Below are 19,565 nucleotides of genomic sequence, written 5' to 3' on the forward strand. Positions count from 1 at the left end.
AGCAGCAGCAGCAGCAGAGGAGAAGAAAACAAGCGCTGTGATCTTGATCTGACCTCATTTGCTGCTGCGCGGTTCTCAACATCCCTCAAAATGTGCAGTTTTTACTTTGCACCACTTTTTTTTTTTGCTTTATTATGATAACTCAGGCAGATTAAACAGAACCCACATTATATATTCAGTGTGTGGGTTCACTGGTACACTTGATATAAACCAGACTTCAGTGTTTTTAATCTACAGTCGCAGGTGGCTCTGCACCACACTTTGTGATTTTAAATCTTTGTGCAATGTGGCGCCTTTGAAAACAGATTACACTCTGAGAGCAGTTGTTGCACTGCAAAAACTCAAAATCTTTCCAAGAACATTTCTTTTATTTCTTGTCAAAATGTCTAATTTCTGGTCAAAACTAATCTCTTTCCACTTAAAATAAGACTCATCACGTAAAAATGAACTTGTTTTTAGATCATTTTCACTTGTTTCAAACAAATTTTCACTTGAAATAAGTAGAAAAATCTGCCAGTGAAAGCAAGTTTTTTTTGTGCTTGTAATAAGAAAGAAAAACTTGCTCCACTATCACTGTCTAAAAACAAGCTACTTTTTAATGTGGTGAGTCTTATTTTAAGTAGAATGAGATTTGTTTTGACTAGAAATGACATTTTGACTAGAAATAAGACAAATATTCTTGGTAAGATTTTGAGTTTTTGCAGTTGTTGTAGGTGAAAACTCTTTGCACCCGAGCAAATTCCTCCACACTGGATCAAAACAAGAGCTTTGAGCCTCGAGTTAACTCTCTAAAGACTCGACTATAAATAGTTTTGTACCCACAGCAGGCCTGAAAGATTCAGAGGTGACTTGCAAATCACGTTGTTTTGAAACTACCTGACCTGGATGGATGCTGCTTCATCATCTTGGGGACAAAAAAAACAAAATGGTGCAGAGTTTTTCTTCTGTTCATTAGTGCCGCTCGGCTAAAGCTGCTAAAAACAGCCTGGCCTCCTCCTGGGTCAGGTGGAGATCCGCAGGAAGTGACGCCGCTCGGCCAAGAAAAACACGACCTCCGGTGATTTCGATTGGCACGAAGCGTCGCCACCACGAGCAGCCGTCTGCCACCTCCGGATCGTTGCCAGGGGCGATGGGCGGCGTTGAGGGAGCGTGTGGTCGTGGTCGTATAGCACCAGTGGGCCGTGAGGAGGAGGAGGAGGAGGAGAGAGAGAACGTGGCTCCTCTTCTGTTTTGGAAATGTCAGGCATGCTGTTGTCTCCCAAGATCTGTGGCTATATTTATCCGTCCTCTAGTCTGTTGTTTGTAGTGGGGACAGAAGCGATGGCAGATGGTCGACTTTGAAGTGGCAACTGGAGCAGTTTTCACTGGTGGCAGGTCGGTTGCGCTGTTGTCCGACTGTGCCGGAGCGCGGTCAAGCGTTAGCTGAGTGTGCACAGTGTTTGCACTGATATCACAGTGAAGGTATTTCTCATCCTTTAATCGCTCTGTTTTTGATCAGAGAAGATGGATGTGATGCCTTCACTGTCCCAAAAACCTACAGATACTTTTAATTCGAAGTCATAAAAAGAGAGGAAACCCAATTAAAGTCATTTATTATGCAAGAAATGACAAACATGTCTTGTTTCTCTGTTTTCATATTGAATACTTTTGGGTTCAGGACTTTCATGAATTGATAAAACACCCAGAGAGAAAAATCTACTTAACATTAACATTATTTTCTCTCTGGTTGTTCGTCTTCCTCCACTTGTTTTATGATATAAAACCTCATTTCTCTCTGTTACTTCGCTTCCCCTCCCTCTCCTGCGCTCGTCTTTTGCCAAAACTTCAATTTCCAAAGAGCCGCGATGGATGGACTGACATGTGAAATGTGTTTGTGCCATCGCCGCCGCACCGCCGCACCTATCACGGACACATCACGGTGCAGACAGACGCATCAGTCACGCCACCGGCCGGGAAGTGGATTCCAAAATAAAAGCCCCTGCCCTGAGTGATGAGGGTTCACTGGTTTTTTTTGGGGGTTTTTTTTCCCAGAGAAAATGAGAACTCAGATTTGATTGCCGTCTCGGCACCGAGCCTCCACATCCATTACAAAGCTCGCTGTGTTTTCTCTTCCACCCTGCTGAACTGGGTTCTTGTTTGTAGAACCCAGATTCTGGGGGCTGACTTGGCAGAAAAGTCCAGAGGAGGAGGAGGAAGAGGAGGAGGGAGGGGATGTGGTTGAGACCGTCCTCACCACCCCGGCCCAGATCCTTGGTGCAGCTCATCTCAACACAGTTTTCTCCTCGGCCGCTGCTAAATCGAACTCACATGTCCTCTTATGCAACTTGGGTGCTTAACTGTGTCAGTGAGGGAGCTCTTATCTAATCGAGGCCTGTTTTCAGTCAGGGGACGGTTCAAAACGGGACGACCCTCGACCCCTGAGGCCACGGAGCCAAGAGGCCTCATCCTCCTCCTCCTCCTCCTCCTCCTCTTCGGCCCCCGTCGAGCCGAGAGGCCCTAATGACTCCTGGCAGGGAGACACTTGTGTAACATGGCTAAGTGAATCCTGGTGCTTTGACCGCGAGGATGCTGTTCTGCAAAAAAAAGAAAGAAAAACCCTTGCAGAGGCGTCCTGAGAGCTGCATGGCATCAGTTCTGCTGACGTGAACTCAACGTGTTGTTGTTGTTGTTGTTGTAAATTCGCTCTCAGCCACAGAGCAGCGGCAGCGGTCGGGAATGAACCTGAAACGCCTTCAGCTGCGTCTGCATTGCACTGCTAATACGATGGTTTGATATATATTTGTATCACACTGAGGCGTCTCTGTCTCTTCCCTCTGCTCTGAATTACCAAATATAATTGAAAAGTGATGTAATCGTCTCTAAGAACAAGTGTTGCAATCGTGTTTGAAATCAGAGCAGAGCAGGAAACACAAAACAGACTGTTGTTTATCGCCGATCCTTTCTGGAGGCGTTCCTCAGGGAGCCATGATGGGTCCTCACTAACGTTATTCCTCCTCTTCTTCCTCCTCTTTCTCCTCAGGTTTACAGGAAGGCGGTGGGCCAGATGAGCCAGGGTCTGATCCGGCGGCTGACGGTGCTCAGCCAGTACGAGGAGGCGCTGGTGAAGATCAACGCCACGGCGGCCGACCGGCTCACGGCCCTGAAGGCGAAGCCGCAGGCGGCCATCCAGAGAGACATGCTGTCCATCTGCAACGACCCCTTCACCGTCGCACAGCAGCTCACGCACATAGAGCTGGTGAGGAGACGCATCACATCACAACCACCAGAACAGAAAACTCTAGCTGTAGCTGTAACTGTAGCTGTAGCCACATCAATCACCCGTTTGTGACGCGTCGGATCACATTAAGACGTAAATCTCATCCTCCAAAAGAACAATCAGAAATGAACCAATGAGTCACACTAGAAGAGAATAAGACGAATCGATCCTGAGGGGGGGGCGAGGGGGAGAGATCGGACAGCTGACACGTATGATGGATTAGAAACCAGCTGTGAACGCAGCATTGATTAGAAACAGCGACATTTCACTACATCTTCATATCCGTTACATGTCTGAGAGAACAAAACAAACAAGTTGCTCTGCATGGAGGAGAATTTGGAGCTCGATAGATAGATAGATAGATAGATAGATAGATAGATAGATAGATAGATAGATAGATAGATAGATAGATAGATAGATAGATAGATAGATAGATAGATACATAGATACATAGATAGATGGATAGTTTCAGATAGATAGTTTCAGTACACACCTTTCAAACAGAGACTGCAGATTGTAATGATCTTTGAGACCAATCATTTTTTATAGCAGTTTGAACCAGGCGCAGTAGCTTAGATTTAGATTTAGCTGAAACAGGGAGGTTCCCAAACCAAACAGTCACACCGAACATATCTGATGACGCTCTCTGGTAAAACAAAAACATAATTTTCTGCTCAACTCTGTACAGTCGCAGTCAGTCTTTGGAGCAGTCTAGATTACAACACACCCAGTCCACATGTTGTCCAGGTTAAAGAAAAAAAAACACACAAACTGTTTGAATGAGCTTGTTTCTAAGGAGATTAAAAAACATGTTTCCTCCCTGACTGTTCAGGAGAGACTGAGTTACATCGGACCGGAGGAATTCGTCCAGGCCTTCGTCCAGAAAGACCCGCTGGACAACGCTAAGGTAACAGACGATAAGAAACACACACACACACACACACACACCCACACACTCAGGTCAGAGGGAGGACAGGTGATTTCCAGACTGGAGCTGCAGACGACCACATATCCTCCTCTGCAGCCTTCTCACACACACACACACACACACACACACACACACACACACACACACACACACACACACACACACACACGCTCAGACGTCTCACCGACAATTTCCTCCAACCATCCCAGTGTCTAGATTAGATGGGCATGCATGCACCCCATCTCCTAGCAACCACTACTGCCAAGGGTTTGTTTTGAGGAAGGGATGTCTGTGTGTCTCTCTGTGTGTGTGGCAATGGGTTCTCTTGTCTGGCGTTTGGCTGCTAAGCAACAGACCCCTTTTTTTTTTTTTTCTTCTTTTTTTTGGAAGCCAGGTGATGTGGGGGGGTTAAAGCTGCCTTTGTGCCTCGGGCGAATCCCCCCCCTCTCCACCCCACAACCAGCCACTTGGAAAAGAGAAAAGAGTGCATGTTAAAATGCGATGTGTCCACTGGCGGGAAACCCTTGCATGCTGGGTGGGGGGTTATGGGGGGTTATGAGGGGGTCCGAGTGGCGTAAGGCCAAAGGAATGTGTGGAATGAGATGAAGAGCAGCGGCCACAAAGCAGCAGCATGAATAATCTGGACTCTTATTGTGTTGTAGAGTTTAACTTCATGCTCACTGAGCCGTCCAATCAGAGGAGAGAGAAAGGGAAGGGGGAGAGAAAAAAAAAAAACAGCAAAGAGTGGATTTATTTTTTCCACTTCAGCACAATTTCTGCTTTGTAATTAGCTCCAGTGTTAATTAAAAGTCTGTTGTTGTGTTGCAGAGCTGCTTCAGTGATCACAAGAAGGCCAGCAACCTGGAGGCTTACGTGGAATGGTTCAACAGACTCAGTTATCTGGTGGCCACAGAAATCTGCATGGTGAGTGACGATGAGTTCACTGACGCTGCTGCTGCTGCAGAGAATAATAATAATGATGATGATTAGAGCTGCAACAATGAATCGCTTAATCGAACAATAATCGATTATTCGATTAATCAACAACTATTTTGATAATCGAATAATCAGTTTGATTAGGAGGGAGTGACCCTTTTTTTAAAGAAAAAAAAAGTCTAAATTCTCTGATTTCAGCTTCTTAAATGTGAATATTTCTGGTTTCTTTGTTCCTTTATGATAATAAACTGAGTCTCTCTTTGGTTTGTGGACAAAACAAGACATTTGAGTTTTGGGAAAGACTGATTGATATTTTTCAACCTTTTAATGACCAAACAACTATTCGATCATTGTTTACATAATCGACAGATTAATTGATAGTGAAAATAATCGTTAGTTGCAGCCTTAATGATGATGATGATACGTTATTTGTTGGAAAATGGTGAAAAATGTTCAAATCTGAAGGTGGAAAAGTGAAAGAGGTGGAGATAAAACTGAGGGAAGCTCAACTGTTTAAACCAGAAGTTGTTTTTTTTAGCATAAAAAGAAGACGAAGAGCTGCAAAAATAAGTTCTATTGCACAAAGTTGTGTTAGTGAAGTGAACTAACTAACTAACTAACGTCCCTCTGTGTCGTCTTGGTTTTTTTCGCAGCCTGTGAAGAAGAAGCACCGAGCTCGGGTCATCGAGTTCTTCATCGACGTGGCGCGAGAATGCTTCAACATCGGCAACTTCAACTCCCTCATGGCCATCATCTGTGAGTGTCTCGCGCGCGCACACACACACACACACACACACACACACACACACACACACACACACACGTCATGGTCCGTATCTGTTTCTCCTGCTCAGACGCTGGTTTTTCTTCCTCTCGTCACTAAATCTGATCAGATCAGTGCAGCGATAATCTCTCTCTCTGCTGTAACCTCTCATGACTCTGTCTCAGTTCATTTCTAACTTACGCAATTTACTCCAGACTAATGATATCAGTGATGCTCTGCAGTGGGAGGGGGGATGAAGAGGGGAGGATGAGGAGGAGGAGGGGGTTTTAGCAGCAGCTAATGCAAAAAACTGTAAGAGTAGAAACTGGTCAGAAGTGAATAAATGTTTTCTGTTTTCTCACATTTGCGTCAATGCACTCTCTAGTGTACATGCATACGGACACTGGTGCAGTAGCTGAGTAGCTGCAGCAGAGGATTGTGGGTAATCTAGTAGTCTACTGTAATTCCCTCACAGTGGCCAGTCGTCGTCGCCGCAAGATGTGTCTATTTAAAAACGGACATTAGTCTACTGTCAGTTAGAGTTCAGAGACAGGAGAGACGATGATGAGCGTTCGCTGAGTGTTGTTGAGAGGAGCTGTGGTCGTCCTCATGAGGCCTGAGGGGGGAGAGAGGGAGGGGAGGGGAGGGGAGGGAGGGGATGGGGAGGGGGGGGGTGTTAGTGTCCAGAGAGGAGGAGGGAGGAGGGAGGAAAGGGGGGAGGAAGGGCAGCTGGAAGAGGATGCAGAACAAACCCATCCAGGCAGATGGTCAGCACTGACCAGGGACGGTGTGAGCTCAGGGGGAAGAGGAGAGGGGGATGAGGGGGGAGGAGGAGGGGAGGGGGGGTGAGAGGGTACAGGGAGAGTGGAGGATATTGGGAGTGCCAGCTGTCCTCTGTCTCTCTCTCTCTCAGGGGAGAACCACATAAGAGAGACATAGAGAGGAAGAGGGAGAGAGACACAGGAGAAGCTTTGTTCGTCTCCTGGGACTCTCGGTTTATTAGAGCCGTGATTAAAGGGTTCGTTCACTCAAATCAGGAAAAGCAAATTTCCTTAATTGCCTCCAGCTCGGTCAGAGGAAGTGATCAGAGAGGAGAGGAGAGGAGATGAGAGGATGGACAGAACAGGAGACAAACATGAATAGAATGCCTTTCTTGTCACTATACACATGCACAATGAGATAAAGAGCTCTCCTTCAGTGCAAACATATCCATAGAATAAAAAATAAATAAATAAAATAAAAAAGATGATGATTATGTAACAAGAGAAACAAAGCCAGACCTCCAAATATAAGTTCCACTTTGATCAGGACTCAAATCAGAGACGATCAGGACGAACGTGACGGAGAAAACCAGTTTCAAACAACATTATTTGAATCATTTTATCTCTTCAAACGACAACTTTGGCGTCGTTTTAGTGAACTGTCCCTTTAAATCCGAGCAGTGTCTCTGCTTGGCCGCTGCGTCGACACATTAACACCGAAATAAAGTTTATAAGTAGCAACAGAGACTCGGAGGATGAGCATATGGGAAGCAGGGAGCTGCAGGAAGCCAGCCGTGAGTTAACGCCATTGTTCCTGCAGCCGCTGCATCAGGAGGAGGAAAGAAAAGGAGGGGAGGAGGGGGGAGAGAAGAGGAGGAGGAGGGGGGTTAAAGGATGACTGTCATGGGAGGAAAGGGTGGAGGAGGGGGAGGGAAGGGGAGGAGGATCTGTCTGGCAGAATGGGAAAATGCCATGTGTTAAAGCTGTGATGGTGTTTGGGTGTTTTTCCTTGGATGTGTGACATCATCACTTATCATCTTCCTCCTTCTTCCTTTGTGTGTCTTTGTGTGTGTGTGTGTGTGTGTGTGTGTGTGTGTGTGTGTGTGTGTGTGTGTGGTGTCGTCTCATCACAGCGGGGATGAACATGAGTCCGGTGTCTCGGCTGAAGAAAACCTGGAGCAAAGTGAAGACGGCCAAGTTCGACATCTTAGAGGTGAGTTCACGGCTTCCTGTTCCCAACGGTTGATTGACAATGTGTCGGACGCTGCAACACACACACACACACACACACACACACACTAATACACACACACACACACACACACACACACACACTAATACACACACACAAAATCAGTGAATTTGACTTTCAGAGGAAAACGCATGAGAACTTTCCCCTCCGTCTTTGTTTAATCGCTGAATCATTTCAAACAGTTTTTAGAAACATGACGACTGCATCAAACGTCTCAGTTCAAATCAATACAACTTTATTGATCCGATTCCCAGTTCAGTTTGATAGAAAACGGAGCTGTTGAATCCACAAGTTTCCGATGACGTCGTCATCTATGGTCAAAAAACCGAAGGAAAGCCGGCTTTCCATTTCCGGTGGAATTGTACGTTTACGTTTCCATGGTTTTCAGTCTTTAGTCAGTCATAGTTGTGGTTTAAACGCGTGGATCTATTAACGCTGGCTTTTAACACGGATGTCAGTTTGTGTGATGATCCATGCGTTTTACAGATTTTCATTGAGGGAAAAAAAAATAAAATCCATGCATTTACCATGACTACCAAAACCATGGAAACGTAAACATAAAATTCCACCGGAAGAGCAAAACAGGCTTATATTAGGTTTTTGACGTTCAGAAAAAGGTGAATAAAAGTTCTCCAGAAGTTTCAGATCACATTTACCCCCCCTCCCTCTCTGGAGTTCATCTTCATCCCTGTCAGTCATCCTCCTCCTCCTCTTCCTCTCCCTCGGAGCCTCATTGAGCTCAGACCTGAACCTCCTCTCCTGCTAAGCTCAGTGGAGGTAATCTGCTCCACTGCTGCAGCTCGTGGTGCGTTCAAGGTCACACACACACACACACACACAATCGATGGTATCAACCACCTCCCGACTCCCTCCGCCACGCCGAGGGGTTTGTTAAAGGAGTCATCACCCGGAAATCGCATTTTTCCTTGTTAAAACATGTATACTGGTGTTGGACCTCAGTGGAAACTTGCCTGAAAACCTGGGGTTTGAAAGTGGCTGAGTTTTTTCGTTTGGGCTCTTTGTTTAAGCCAGAGCAGCTCATGAGGCTGCACACCTCAACATTACGAGATTTTGATTCTGCGCCTACGGTGACGTCACCGTGGCGCCTGCTTTCATAAACACACCTCTCTTCCACCACCCCGACTTCTGCCGCGCCGCCATTACGGGTTGTTTTATTTCCCACTGTAGCGCTGTTATTTCGTCACTTTATTAAGTTTTAATAATTTTTCATGCGAGAAAGTAAGGGTTTAGATCCCCAATGTGCGGTTAGTTTATCCAAATGACGGCTGTTTAAAGTTTTCTCCGCGTTGGGAGAAGTGAGGTGCAGCCAGCTGCAGCCAGCACCAGAGGAGCGGAGGAGTGACTCCTCAACCCGCCTGCAGCGCTCGTTTACCTGGCCGAACGACATCGTCATGCCGCCGAAAGAAACTATCGTTAATTTATTAAGTTTTAATATTTTTTCATGCGAGAAAGTAAGGGTTTAGATCCCCAATGTGCGGTTAGTTTATCCGAATGACGGCTGTTTAGAAGTTAGCTCCGCGTTGGGAGAAGTGAGGTGCAGCCAGCTGCAGCCAGCACCAGAGGAGCGGAGGAGGAGTGACTCCTCAACCCGTCTGCAGTGCTCGTTTAGCCGGCCGATAACAACGTCGTCGTGCCGCCGGAGGAAAGGGTCGTTAATTTATTAAGTTTTAATATTTATTCATGCGAGAAAGTAAGGGTTTAGATCCCCAATGTGCGGTTAGTTTATCCAAATGACGGCTTAGAAGTTTGCTTCGCGTTGGGAGAAGTAAGCCTCAGCGAGGCAGAGGAGCGGAGAGTGACTCGTCAGCAACCCGCCTGCAGCTGCTCGTTAACCGGTCAAACTACGTTGTCATGCCCGCGGAGGAAACGGTCGTTAATTAACTTACCCGCAGGTTTGTAGAGGTTTACCGCCGACTGGTTAAATTCTTTTTAGGTGATAAACGTTTGTCTCACTGATGAAATCTAACAATTGTGGCAGTCGTATTAGTTTGTTTGAATGAAAAGTGAAGCTTCACACAGAGCAGCAGCAGCTTTGCACCGGGGCTCTGTAGCCTACGTACAGAAATCACCACATTTGCATCAATAAATACATGTTTTACAATGAACCGATACAATTTTGTTTTATTTTATGAAGTTATAACATGGTTACGGTACACGACAGAGCAGCATAGTATGCGGTTTCCAATACAGCCTGCATGTAGCCCACAGGGCCAGCCACCATTCCGGCTCTGTCCTCCCTGCGTCCAATCAATGCGCGCCTCATTACATATTAATACAATGAACATCCGGACCAGTCAAAACCTCGCGCCTACTCTCACGAGAGAAAGTTGCCATATGAAAAAGTGTCAGAACAAGCTCTATGTTTGAATTTTTTTTTAAAAAATGTTTCCAATAAGTTTTAAGAACTGATTCAAAGCAATTACAGGGGGATTGGATACATAAAAAACCAGGTGATGACTCCTTTAATATACAGCTCGGTTCACCACGGGGGGTCAGTTCAGTTTGAATATGCAAATACTGAACGACTTTAATTAATTATCACTTAGTTCACATCATGCGTTAATCAAAAAAAAAAAGAAAAAAAAGTCTTGGTTTACTTGAGGAGAAGTTCTCAAGGTGACGACGACTTAATAAACTTAATAAACAGGGAAGAAGTTGAAGTTGCAGGTTTTAAAGACTGATGATGTTGTGGTTGTCATGGTTTCCTCCTCAGCACCAGATGGATCCGTCCAGTAACTTCTACAACTACAGGACGGCGCTGAGAGGAGCCACGCAGCGCTCCATCACCGCCAACAGCAGCAGAGAGAAGGTGAGGTTCTACATTTACATTTACATCTCCTCATGTAGGCGACACTTTGGTGTCATGATTGTGTTTTAAAGGGGAAGTCCCTTAAAAATGAAACCGGTGAGAAATCAATCCATGGAGCGGTGGATAACGTTATTTATCATCTACCATGTTACCATGTGTATATCTGTGTAGTCTTATCTGTCATAAACAAGAGATTATGGGTTAGAAGGCGCGTTTGGTGCCACGAGAGCCTCCATTCTCCCTGGAACTAGTCACAAGCCACTGATTTAACCAGCACTAGGACTCTGGAGCTGTAAAAATGTTGCATAGTTCCTCTTTAAGTCGCTGGTTTAGAGCCAGAAGAGACAGTGAAGGCATCATCAGTGATTTGTATTCGATTGGGTCGCCACTAGAGCAGGTGGATGAGGTCCCTATTAACCATTTTTCTAAAGTTTTGAATGTTTTGAATTCTGAACGCACTGTGAGGAGCGACTATTAAACGAACCAGCTACGAAAGAAAAGGTTGAAATTTGAGTAAAAACCCAAATCCACACTAGGGATGGGCAATGATTTTCGAATAGTCGTTCAGTTAAAAAAAAAAAATCGAATAGTTTATGAGACAATCATCTTGTCTGAAAAAATGTAAATGCTCCTTTTTTACTGTCGCAGAAGGAGAAACATGAAAAAAGACTCCACCAGAAAGTTCTGTGTGAAACTCAAATGTCGTGAAAGTGAAAACAAGTGAAACTGAGGTGCAGCTCAAACTTTGCAAGAAGCTACCGGAAAATATTGACGTAGTTTTACACCGGGAGAGAGAAGACTTAATTCCCCGTTAAGATGAGCGCTCATTACTACGCGACAAGGACTTCATTGATTTGATTGATCGATTAATACCCTGCGATTATCGAATAGTAGCTACTTTTGCAACGTTTATTGAAACCTCACAACATCTGATGATCTCTGAGTGTCCCTGAACTCAGCGCTGGCACCGCTGCGGCCTCTCTGTGTGTGTGTGTGTGTGTGTGTGTGTGTCTGTGCACTGATTACAGTTACGTAAAGACCTGATGGTTATCTTATCGCGCTGCGTTTATCATCGTCTCCGTCTCAGCAGCAGCAGCAGCAGAAACACAGAGCGGAGGAAGTGGACTGATGTTGTTGTTGAGCCTCGTTTCAGCTCAGCTTCGTTTTTTTTTTCGTCCAGAGTGGACGCCGCGTTCCCGCTGTGTTTACACTCTGGAGCGGCGGGGACAGATGTTGTGTAACGAGGTCGAGCTATAAGTGGGTCAAAAGAAGAAGACGTGAGGAGGGTCTCGGTTTCCTTTTCCTTCTTCTCTGTGAAGAGGGGGGAAAAGGAAGAAAAAAAGGAAAATAAAGAAAATAGGACTTGCTGCCAGATCACATAGTGTTCTTCTCCGACCGCGCCCCCGGCCTCGGCCCGACTCGCGCTGCCAGGCCTCAGCGGTCAGCCTCACCCCCCTCCCCCCTCCTTCCCCCTCCCTTTATTACGTCATCACACGCTGAATAAGGAGGCAGAGTGGACAGAGTGTACCGGCCGTTCGTCCGTCGCTGGGATGTTTTTGTGGAGCTGAGAAATGCAAACACAAGAGAGGTCGAGGTCGTGAAACGGAAAGTTCCCAAGAAGAAGCCCTGGTATGTTCCCGCTCTGGTTGACCTCCTCCTTTTTAGGGAGGGGGGTCGGAGGGGTCGGAGGGGTGGGGAGGGGGGCTGGCTGGCTGGCTGCTGTTTATGACCAACCACCCCCCACCCAACCCCCGCCCTCCCTCAGGCGTCCGAGGATCAACAAAACCCCAGAATGGGAATGGGAATGGGAATGGGAGCGCTGCTGCTCCGTTTAACAGCAGGAAGCATAAAGACCCATCATCATCATCATCATCATCATTACCATTATTGATTCATTGATCGGTGAACAGCTGCTTGTTTACACGTGGAAGTCAGGAAAACATGAATCATGGGTTATTATTATTATTATTATTATTAGTATAAGGAGATTGTTAAAGGGATAGTTCAACATTTTTGGTAAATTCGCCCATTGCCATTGCCATAATCCCTATAGTCATAGCAGTAGGTTTGTTACCTTTAATTGTCGGTGCAAGCTATTTTTTAGAACGGCGGACCAGAGCCGTGAGCTATTTCCACATTTCCCTCATCAAACTCATCAAATACACAATCCAACAACTCCAAAACGCTCTGGTTGGACAAGTTGTGACCTGCACATTCACCACGCTATGAAATTATCATGTATGATAATAATAATAATAGTAATAATTATAACTTCCTCTCTGCTTCTGCTGGGTCACTTTATTTAGCTTTTTTCAGGATGTGCACATATGACGGCAGCGTTCACGTCACGCCGACACGCAGGCCTCCGCTTATGGCTGTTATTTTTCGAGGGATGTTTTCTCAAGGCCGAATTAAACGAGATAACAGAAGTAAAAGAAAAGAAAAGGAGACTTGTTCTGAGGAGAAGAGGGAGTAGGCGGTTTTTATTCATGCCCGACCTCTGACTCAGCTGTGTTTGGGTTTAAAAGACTTCCAGCTTCGATCGGTCACCGTGCCAGGCTGAAGCCTTTATTTATTTACACGACTGTTCGCCATGGCAACCGGGGGAAAAGTCCCAGATTCAGATTTCAAATAAAAATGGACGGTGGTCTGAACGGAGTGAGTCCTGCTCCGACCTGGATCCTCTGATGATGAATTATCTAACAGGAGAGTTTCACTTCTCTGGGCTCGGAAAGTCTCCTAGAAACACCAGCTGTGTGTGTGTGTGTGTGTGTGTGTGTGTGTGTGTGTGTGTGTGTGTGTGTGTGTGTGTGTGTGTGTGTGTGTGTGTGTGTGTGTGTCTGGCTGCTACACGTCTCCTCTTCCTCCTCCTCCTCCTCTTCACATCTCTAATCTCTTCCTCTCTCTCCTCCTGCAGATCGTCATCCCGTTCTTCAGCCTGCTGATTAAAGACATCTACTTCCTGAACGAGGGATGTGCCAACCGGCTGCAGAACGGACACGTCAACTTTGAGGTGAATTGAAATTTACTCTATTTATTTATATATTTAAAATTCTCATTCACTGGGTAAATGTTCCCGCGGCAACCGTTCACACCAGGTCTCCTCCTCCTCGTCACGTCACTGTGTTCATTACTACGTAAGACGATGGACTTGTTTCCACTTCCCTAAAAAGAGTCGAGTGAGAATGAAGAAGTAGAAACTGTGTCAGATGAGTTCAGCTGCGTTGTTTCCATGGACACACACACACACACACACACACACACACACACACACACACACACACACACACACACACACACACACACACACACACACACACTGACCAGTGGGCACAGATTCACAAGTGTTTCCACTGAATCACACACACACACTATTTAGGGCATCGGTTTTTATCCTGGGAAACTGAGCTGAACACGTCAGACTCAGAGGAGAGAGTTATGTCACTGGACTTTTATTACTGAAGCTTTGCTGAATGTTTGGAGACAAAGTATGAATTATGAAATATGATTCCTTTATCAACTTTTGTTTGTCTGTTTCTTGGTTTTTCAGAAATTCTGGGAACTGGCCAAACAAGTGAGTGAGTTCATGACCTGGAAGAAGGTGGAGTGTCCGTTCGAGAAGGACCGTAAGATCCTGCAGTACCTGCTCACCGCGCCCGTCTTCACCGAGGATGGTGAGTTCAGCAGTGGATCAATAAAGGAACTGAGACTTGTGGTCATTCAGGGTTTTGGATGTGTGGATTTAAATCTTTATTTACAATAAAAACAACACAGGAAACACATTAAACGGTAAAATCCAGATTCATTAAGACACTGAAACCTGTTCAGTCAGTAGAAACCAGACACACACAGACACACACACCTTGTTATCAGCTCTCGTGCTCTATCAGCTCTGATAGTCTCGGTGGTCTTCGGTCCACATCAAAGTCTCGTGTCGCTGGTTCTGGTTCTTATCACAGAGACACAGGAAGGCCGACTCAGTCCGGCCGAAACCGACCAATCAGCTGCGAGCGCCTCTTATCCACAAGGGCGATAGTGAACATCCTCCCGTCAGTCAGTCAGTCGTCGCTCTGTGCACTTCACTACAGACCGGCTAAAGAAGGGAGGAAAACCCACAGGAACTAGAAACTAGAAGAGTTCAGATCTGGAAATCCAAAGATGAAAAGAAAAGAAATAAAAGACATTCATGAACGGAGTCTTTTTACCCGTTTTCTTCTATTTCCTGCCATAAAAACACTGATAAATCAGAGAAATGAAGGGAGAAAGGAAATAAAATGTCAAATAAGTTTCAAGTTTCAATACTTTATTGCCATTTCAACATCGTTCAGTGGAATTTGTTTCAGTGGGCTTCACACACTGACATAAAAACATTCACCCAATACAATACATGATCAAATAAATAATATGAAGAAGAATGAATAAAAGTCCAGACTATGAGGGGAAATAATGATACCAAGGCACATGTGTAGGGGTTGGCATCAATTAACTGTGCAACTCAAAGTAAAGTGCACAATAAAAATTAGTAATAAATAGATAAATCAATGAATATGTAAATAAACCAGTTGAATGAACTTCAGCTTCATGTGTTAGAGATAAGAGGAGCAGCTCTGACGATGCTCTGACTTGTGTCTCTGCAGCTTTGTATCTGGCATCGTACGAGAGTGAAGGTCCTGAGAACAACATGGAGAAGGACAGATGGAAGTCTCTGAGGTGTGTATGATCACACACACACACACAGACACACACCCTCGGGGGTTTTGAGTCTTTCAATCTCGACTGTCCCTCCTCCTGCAGGGATGTAGGTCACCCCGAGGTGCTGACCTGCACGCTGCTCAATAAATGCATTAAACACACACACACAGACACACACACTCATCCGTCTTCTCCGTCACACCATCACTCGCGCAGACAGGACACAAAGGACATCAGTCATTTTCACGCAATTACATCTGATGCACACACACCCCATCAGAGCGCGTCTGTGTATGTGTGTGTATGTGTGTGTGATGAGAGTAAATAGTGTTTTGTGCGGTGGGCTCTAACTCGGAGCAGGACGCCCCAGAGAGCTGACAGAGGGAGATTTTCCTCCGCCTGAACTTTAATTTGACACAAACTGAGTCGGCGACGTTCACTTCAGTTCCTCCAGAGACGAGATGAAACTCCAGAACGCACGCGCTCACGAGGACACGGGAAGGTTTTAGGTTGTTGAACTCAAATAAATATAAATAAATGTAAATATCAGTGGAGCTGGAGCCACAAGGAGGCGCTACGAACTGAAGATTGAGTCTTAGGAGGAGAATATAAGGAGAATTCAGGCCATTTTTGACCCCTAAATCGTTTCCCAGTGTTGGTGGGACAAACACTTTGTCCTTGTTGTGATGATTTCTTTACAAAAATGAACGGTCGGAGATATTATGGACATTTCCACTGCACTGCTCGACCGTTTAATATTTGATTGTTTTTTTTTTTCAGTGTTTTTTGTGGTTGAAAGAATTGGCCCCATAGGTTAGCGTTGTTGCTATCCCGAGCGCCGGGTAGCCATGGTTTAGGGGTCAAAAATGGCCGGAATTCTCCTTTAAATAGGAGGATAAGATGTTGTAGTTTGTGGTTTTTGTCTGATACCAGAGGGAAACATCAGACTGGTTAAACAGAGCTAAGAATAGACGACATGTGACACACACACACACACCCTAGTCCAGATGGATGCTGTGTTGTTGTGTAACTCGGCAACAGTTCACTCATCAATCACCAATACTTTAGTTTTATTCACATTTTTTGGTAACATTTTTATTGAAAAAGATGAAATAGTTCAAAACAAACAAACAACACGGTGATGTAAAAGTACCAGTCGGTGTCACAAGACTCAGAGCCGTCAATCAATCAGGCTGCAGGTTGTCAGACATCTGACTCCGCCCACCTGCTCGACCACCCATGTGTCAGATACTGTGTGGGCGCGGGGTCAGAGGTCAGAGCAGGTTTTGGATCCAGAATCTTGTGAGTGTGTGTGTGTGTGTTTGTGAGTGTTTGTGTGTGTTGTCACGTTTTCTGATCGTCAGCCAGCTCCCTCCACCCTCGAAGCTTTGCCACCGCTGAGACACGATCTGTCACTTTATTCCATCTGAGCCGCGTCAGCAGAACGGGCCACACACACACAGACACACACACACACACACACACACACACACACACACACACACACACACACACACAATCACTACAGACAAACTGTTGCTAACGTCTGTTTGAAAATAAATAAATAAATAAATTCTCACTGGAGGGAAAAATTGATCAGATCTGTTTTGTTTTGTTTTTTTACACTGTAAAAAACAAATAATTAAATCAAGAAATCTGAATTGTAACACAAATGAAGTTACATACTGTAAGTCTCCAAACCAACTTAAACTACAACCACATATTAAGTGATTTTACAGTTCAACAAGGATTTTTTTCATAAAATGTGTTGATGTTCACTGATTGGTACACACAATATACACAGTATTTTTGTTCTAAAGAAAAAGTTGATCCAACTAAAAGATAATCTGTTGGCAAACATCAAAGTTAGCTGCCTTAAAATTTTACATATGCACAAGTGTTTTGATGTTTTCTCAGATCAAAACACTAAAGAACAGGAGTTAACTTAAGTTTTTTAGTTTTACAGTGTGCTAGTGCAATTTCTTTTCTGTTGTCAAGATGTCTCAAACAAATAGCATGATAAATGTTACAGAGTTAAAGATATCTCTGTTGCTCAGGCTGACCTTTGCCCTCTGTCCTCTTGTCCACAGGTCCACTCTGCTGAGCAGGGTCTAAACTCCTCAACTGAAGACTCCAGATTAAAGTCGAAACCCCGACAAGCTAGCTACGCCGCGCTGCGCTGCACTGCACCACGCCGCTCGGCGTCGCTGTTGTCCGAACCAAGTATCCCCGTGTTGGAAGGGAAATGACAATCTCTACTCTCGGCTGGCGAGGACCGTTTTGTGTTTTCCCCCCAGCTCTGCTTTTCTTTACCCTCTCTCTATCTCTTTATCTCTTGCTCTTTGTGCTGAATATTTCAGGAAACAGCTGTTTTTTTCATCTTTGTACGACTTTGTAGAGTCTTTTTGTAACTAAAACAAAAAAAAAAGGAAGAAACAACAAACCGCCACAAAACCTTCAACGATACAAAGCCACGGGAGGAGAAAAAGAAAGAAAAACCTCCTTTTACAACACTTCTTTTTTTTTTCTCACTGAAGCTACAGGCGTTAGCTGCTGGTTGGCTAACGCAACACAAACGCTAAACGCTCTCTCTCTGGTTCCATAAGCCAGCACTCTGTACAGAGAAGTCGAACTCTAACCCGCCACACTGTTCATCGTTAAGCTAAGACGCCATTCCTCCTCGTTTGGTTTGTTGTTGTTTTTTTTTTATGTCTTTGTCCTTTTGTACGACACCTGAGTTTCTTTATTGTGATGTGTTAAGAGGAATAATGCACTGGCTGCATTTTAAAGATGTAACTTGTTTTTTTTTTGGTTAATTTGTTTGTGTTGTATAAAGTTGTGTTATCACCCTGTGGGGCCAACATTCATTCTTACCCCCCCTTTTTGTTCCCTGTTTATGTAGAAAGTGAGTGTGGTGGTGCTGCCCCCTGGTGGTTCAGTCAGAAAAGTGAATGGATTTGTGTGGTTGAAAAATGTGAACTGAGGATTTTTTCTTTTTATTTGTTTGTTTGCTTGTTTGAAACCTACACAGGCTGAATAATATCCTTTTGTTTTTTATTTCCAGATTATCAAAAGTATAGTTTGTTCCCTGTTTATTTAATTTATGAATCTATATGTGTAGTCACATCATGTCCTCATGCCAATATGTACTATTATTTTATTGTTATTTAATTTTGTACTAGGTACATAACATGCTAAAGTAGTCATTGGATATTGGTTTGATTATTATTTTTTTATACAAGTTTGTATGAGACACTTATTTTTTTTGAGGTACCAGCTCAGAGTATGAAGTTAAAGCTCTTTGACTGACTTTGTGTGTTTGTTGCCTTGATGCTCCTCTCACCACAGAGTGCTGTTGTGTTTTATTGTGTACATACTGTACGTTTTGTTTCTTTTCCCGCTCGCTGTGTTCAACCATTTGTATTTGGACTGTTAAAATCCAATAGAGGATCAGTTTATTAAATGAGTTAGTTGTGTTTTAAAAAAGAGAAAGTTAATAAAAGAATGTTTAAAAGTAACAACTGGATGTTGTTTGAATTCATTAAAATGCATACACACACACTTGCATACATATACATACTTACATACTTTCATAGATACATACACACACATACTAACATACAACTTACATACATAATACATACACACACAAACACTTATATACATACTTACATACCTACACGCATATTTACATCCATACATACAAACATACATTTATACACACACATGCATACATATGGGGTGCCGTTTGTGAAGCTGCTCTTGCTGAAAATAACAGCAATATTTTGTCATATTTAGCGTCAGACCATGTTAAAAAAGTGACTTTCAGAAATTCACACCACTTTTTAAAACACATTTAACACAATATTTGTTAAATTTGAAATTAATCAAGTAGTTAAATCTAAACATTAAATGTTACACCTAAATGATAAATATAAATACTAAATGTTAAATCTAAATGTAAACGACAACAACAGGAAAATGTCGTGTGAGGCAACTACGCTTCGTGGGTCCGTTTAGGTGTTTCGTTCCCGTGTGGAGTTTAACGTGAGAACACGAGATACCAGGGAACACCTGGCCTCAGGCTGTAAAAATGTCCTAAATGACGTCGTTTCGAGGAAACTCTGGACTATATCCCATCAGGACA

At 44.2% G+C, this 19,565-nt stretch overlaps 1 protein-coding gene across 3 annotated transcripts in view; it reads left to right on the plus strand.

The window, feature by feature from the left end:
• rasgef1ba (RasGEF domain family, member 1Ba) overlaps positions 1 to 18,939 on the plus strand; it is a 141,407-nt gene extending 122,468 nt beyond the window's left edge. For all 3 annotated transcript variants that reach the window (XM_085785886.1, XM_085785888.1, XM_085785889.1), the window contains 10 exons: positions 3,020 to 3,235; positions 4,089 to 4,163; positions 5,013 to 5,108; positions 5,774 to 5,876; positions 7,778 to 7,857; positions 10,631 to 10,726; positions 13,644 to 13,739; positions 14,277 to 14,400; positions 15,364 to 15,436; positions 17,509 to 18,939. In XM_085785886.1, the coding sequence (XP_085642012.1) occupies positions 3,020 to 3,235; positions 4,089 to 4,163; positions 5,013 to 5,108; positions 5,774 to 5,876; positions 7,778 to 7,857; positions 10,631 to 10,726; positions 13,644 to 13,739; positions 14,277 to 14,400; positions 15,364 to 15,436; positions 17,509 to 17,533 (984 nt within the window). In that variant the 3' untranslated portion in view covers positions 17,534 to 18,939. The remainder of the gene's footprint in view (positions 1 to 3,019; positions 3,236 to 4,088; positions 4,164 to 5,012; positions 5,109 to 5,773; positions 5,877 to 7,777; positions 7,858 to 10,630; positions 10,727 to 13,643; positions 13,740 to 14,276; positions 14,401 to 15,363; positions 15,437 to 17,508) is intronic.
• Positions 18,940 to 19,565: the final 626 nt, after the last annotated feature.

Source organism: Trachurus japonicus, chromosome 9 (assembly GCF_045865225.1).
Source record: "Trachurus japonicus isolate A0001 chromosome 9, Traja_1.0".
Classification (NCBI taxonomy): Eukaryota; Metazoa; Chordata; class Actinopteri; order Carangiformes; family Carangidae; genus Trachurus; species Trachurus japonicus.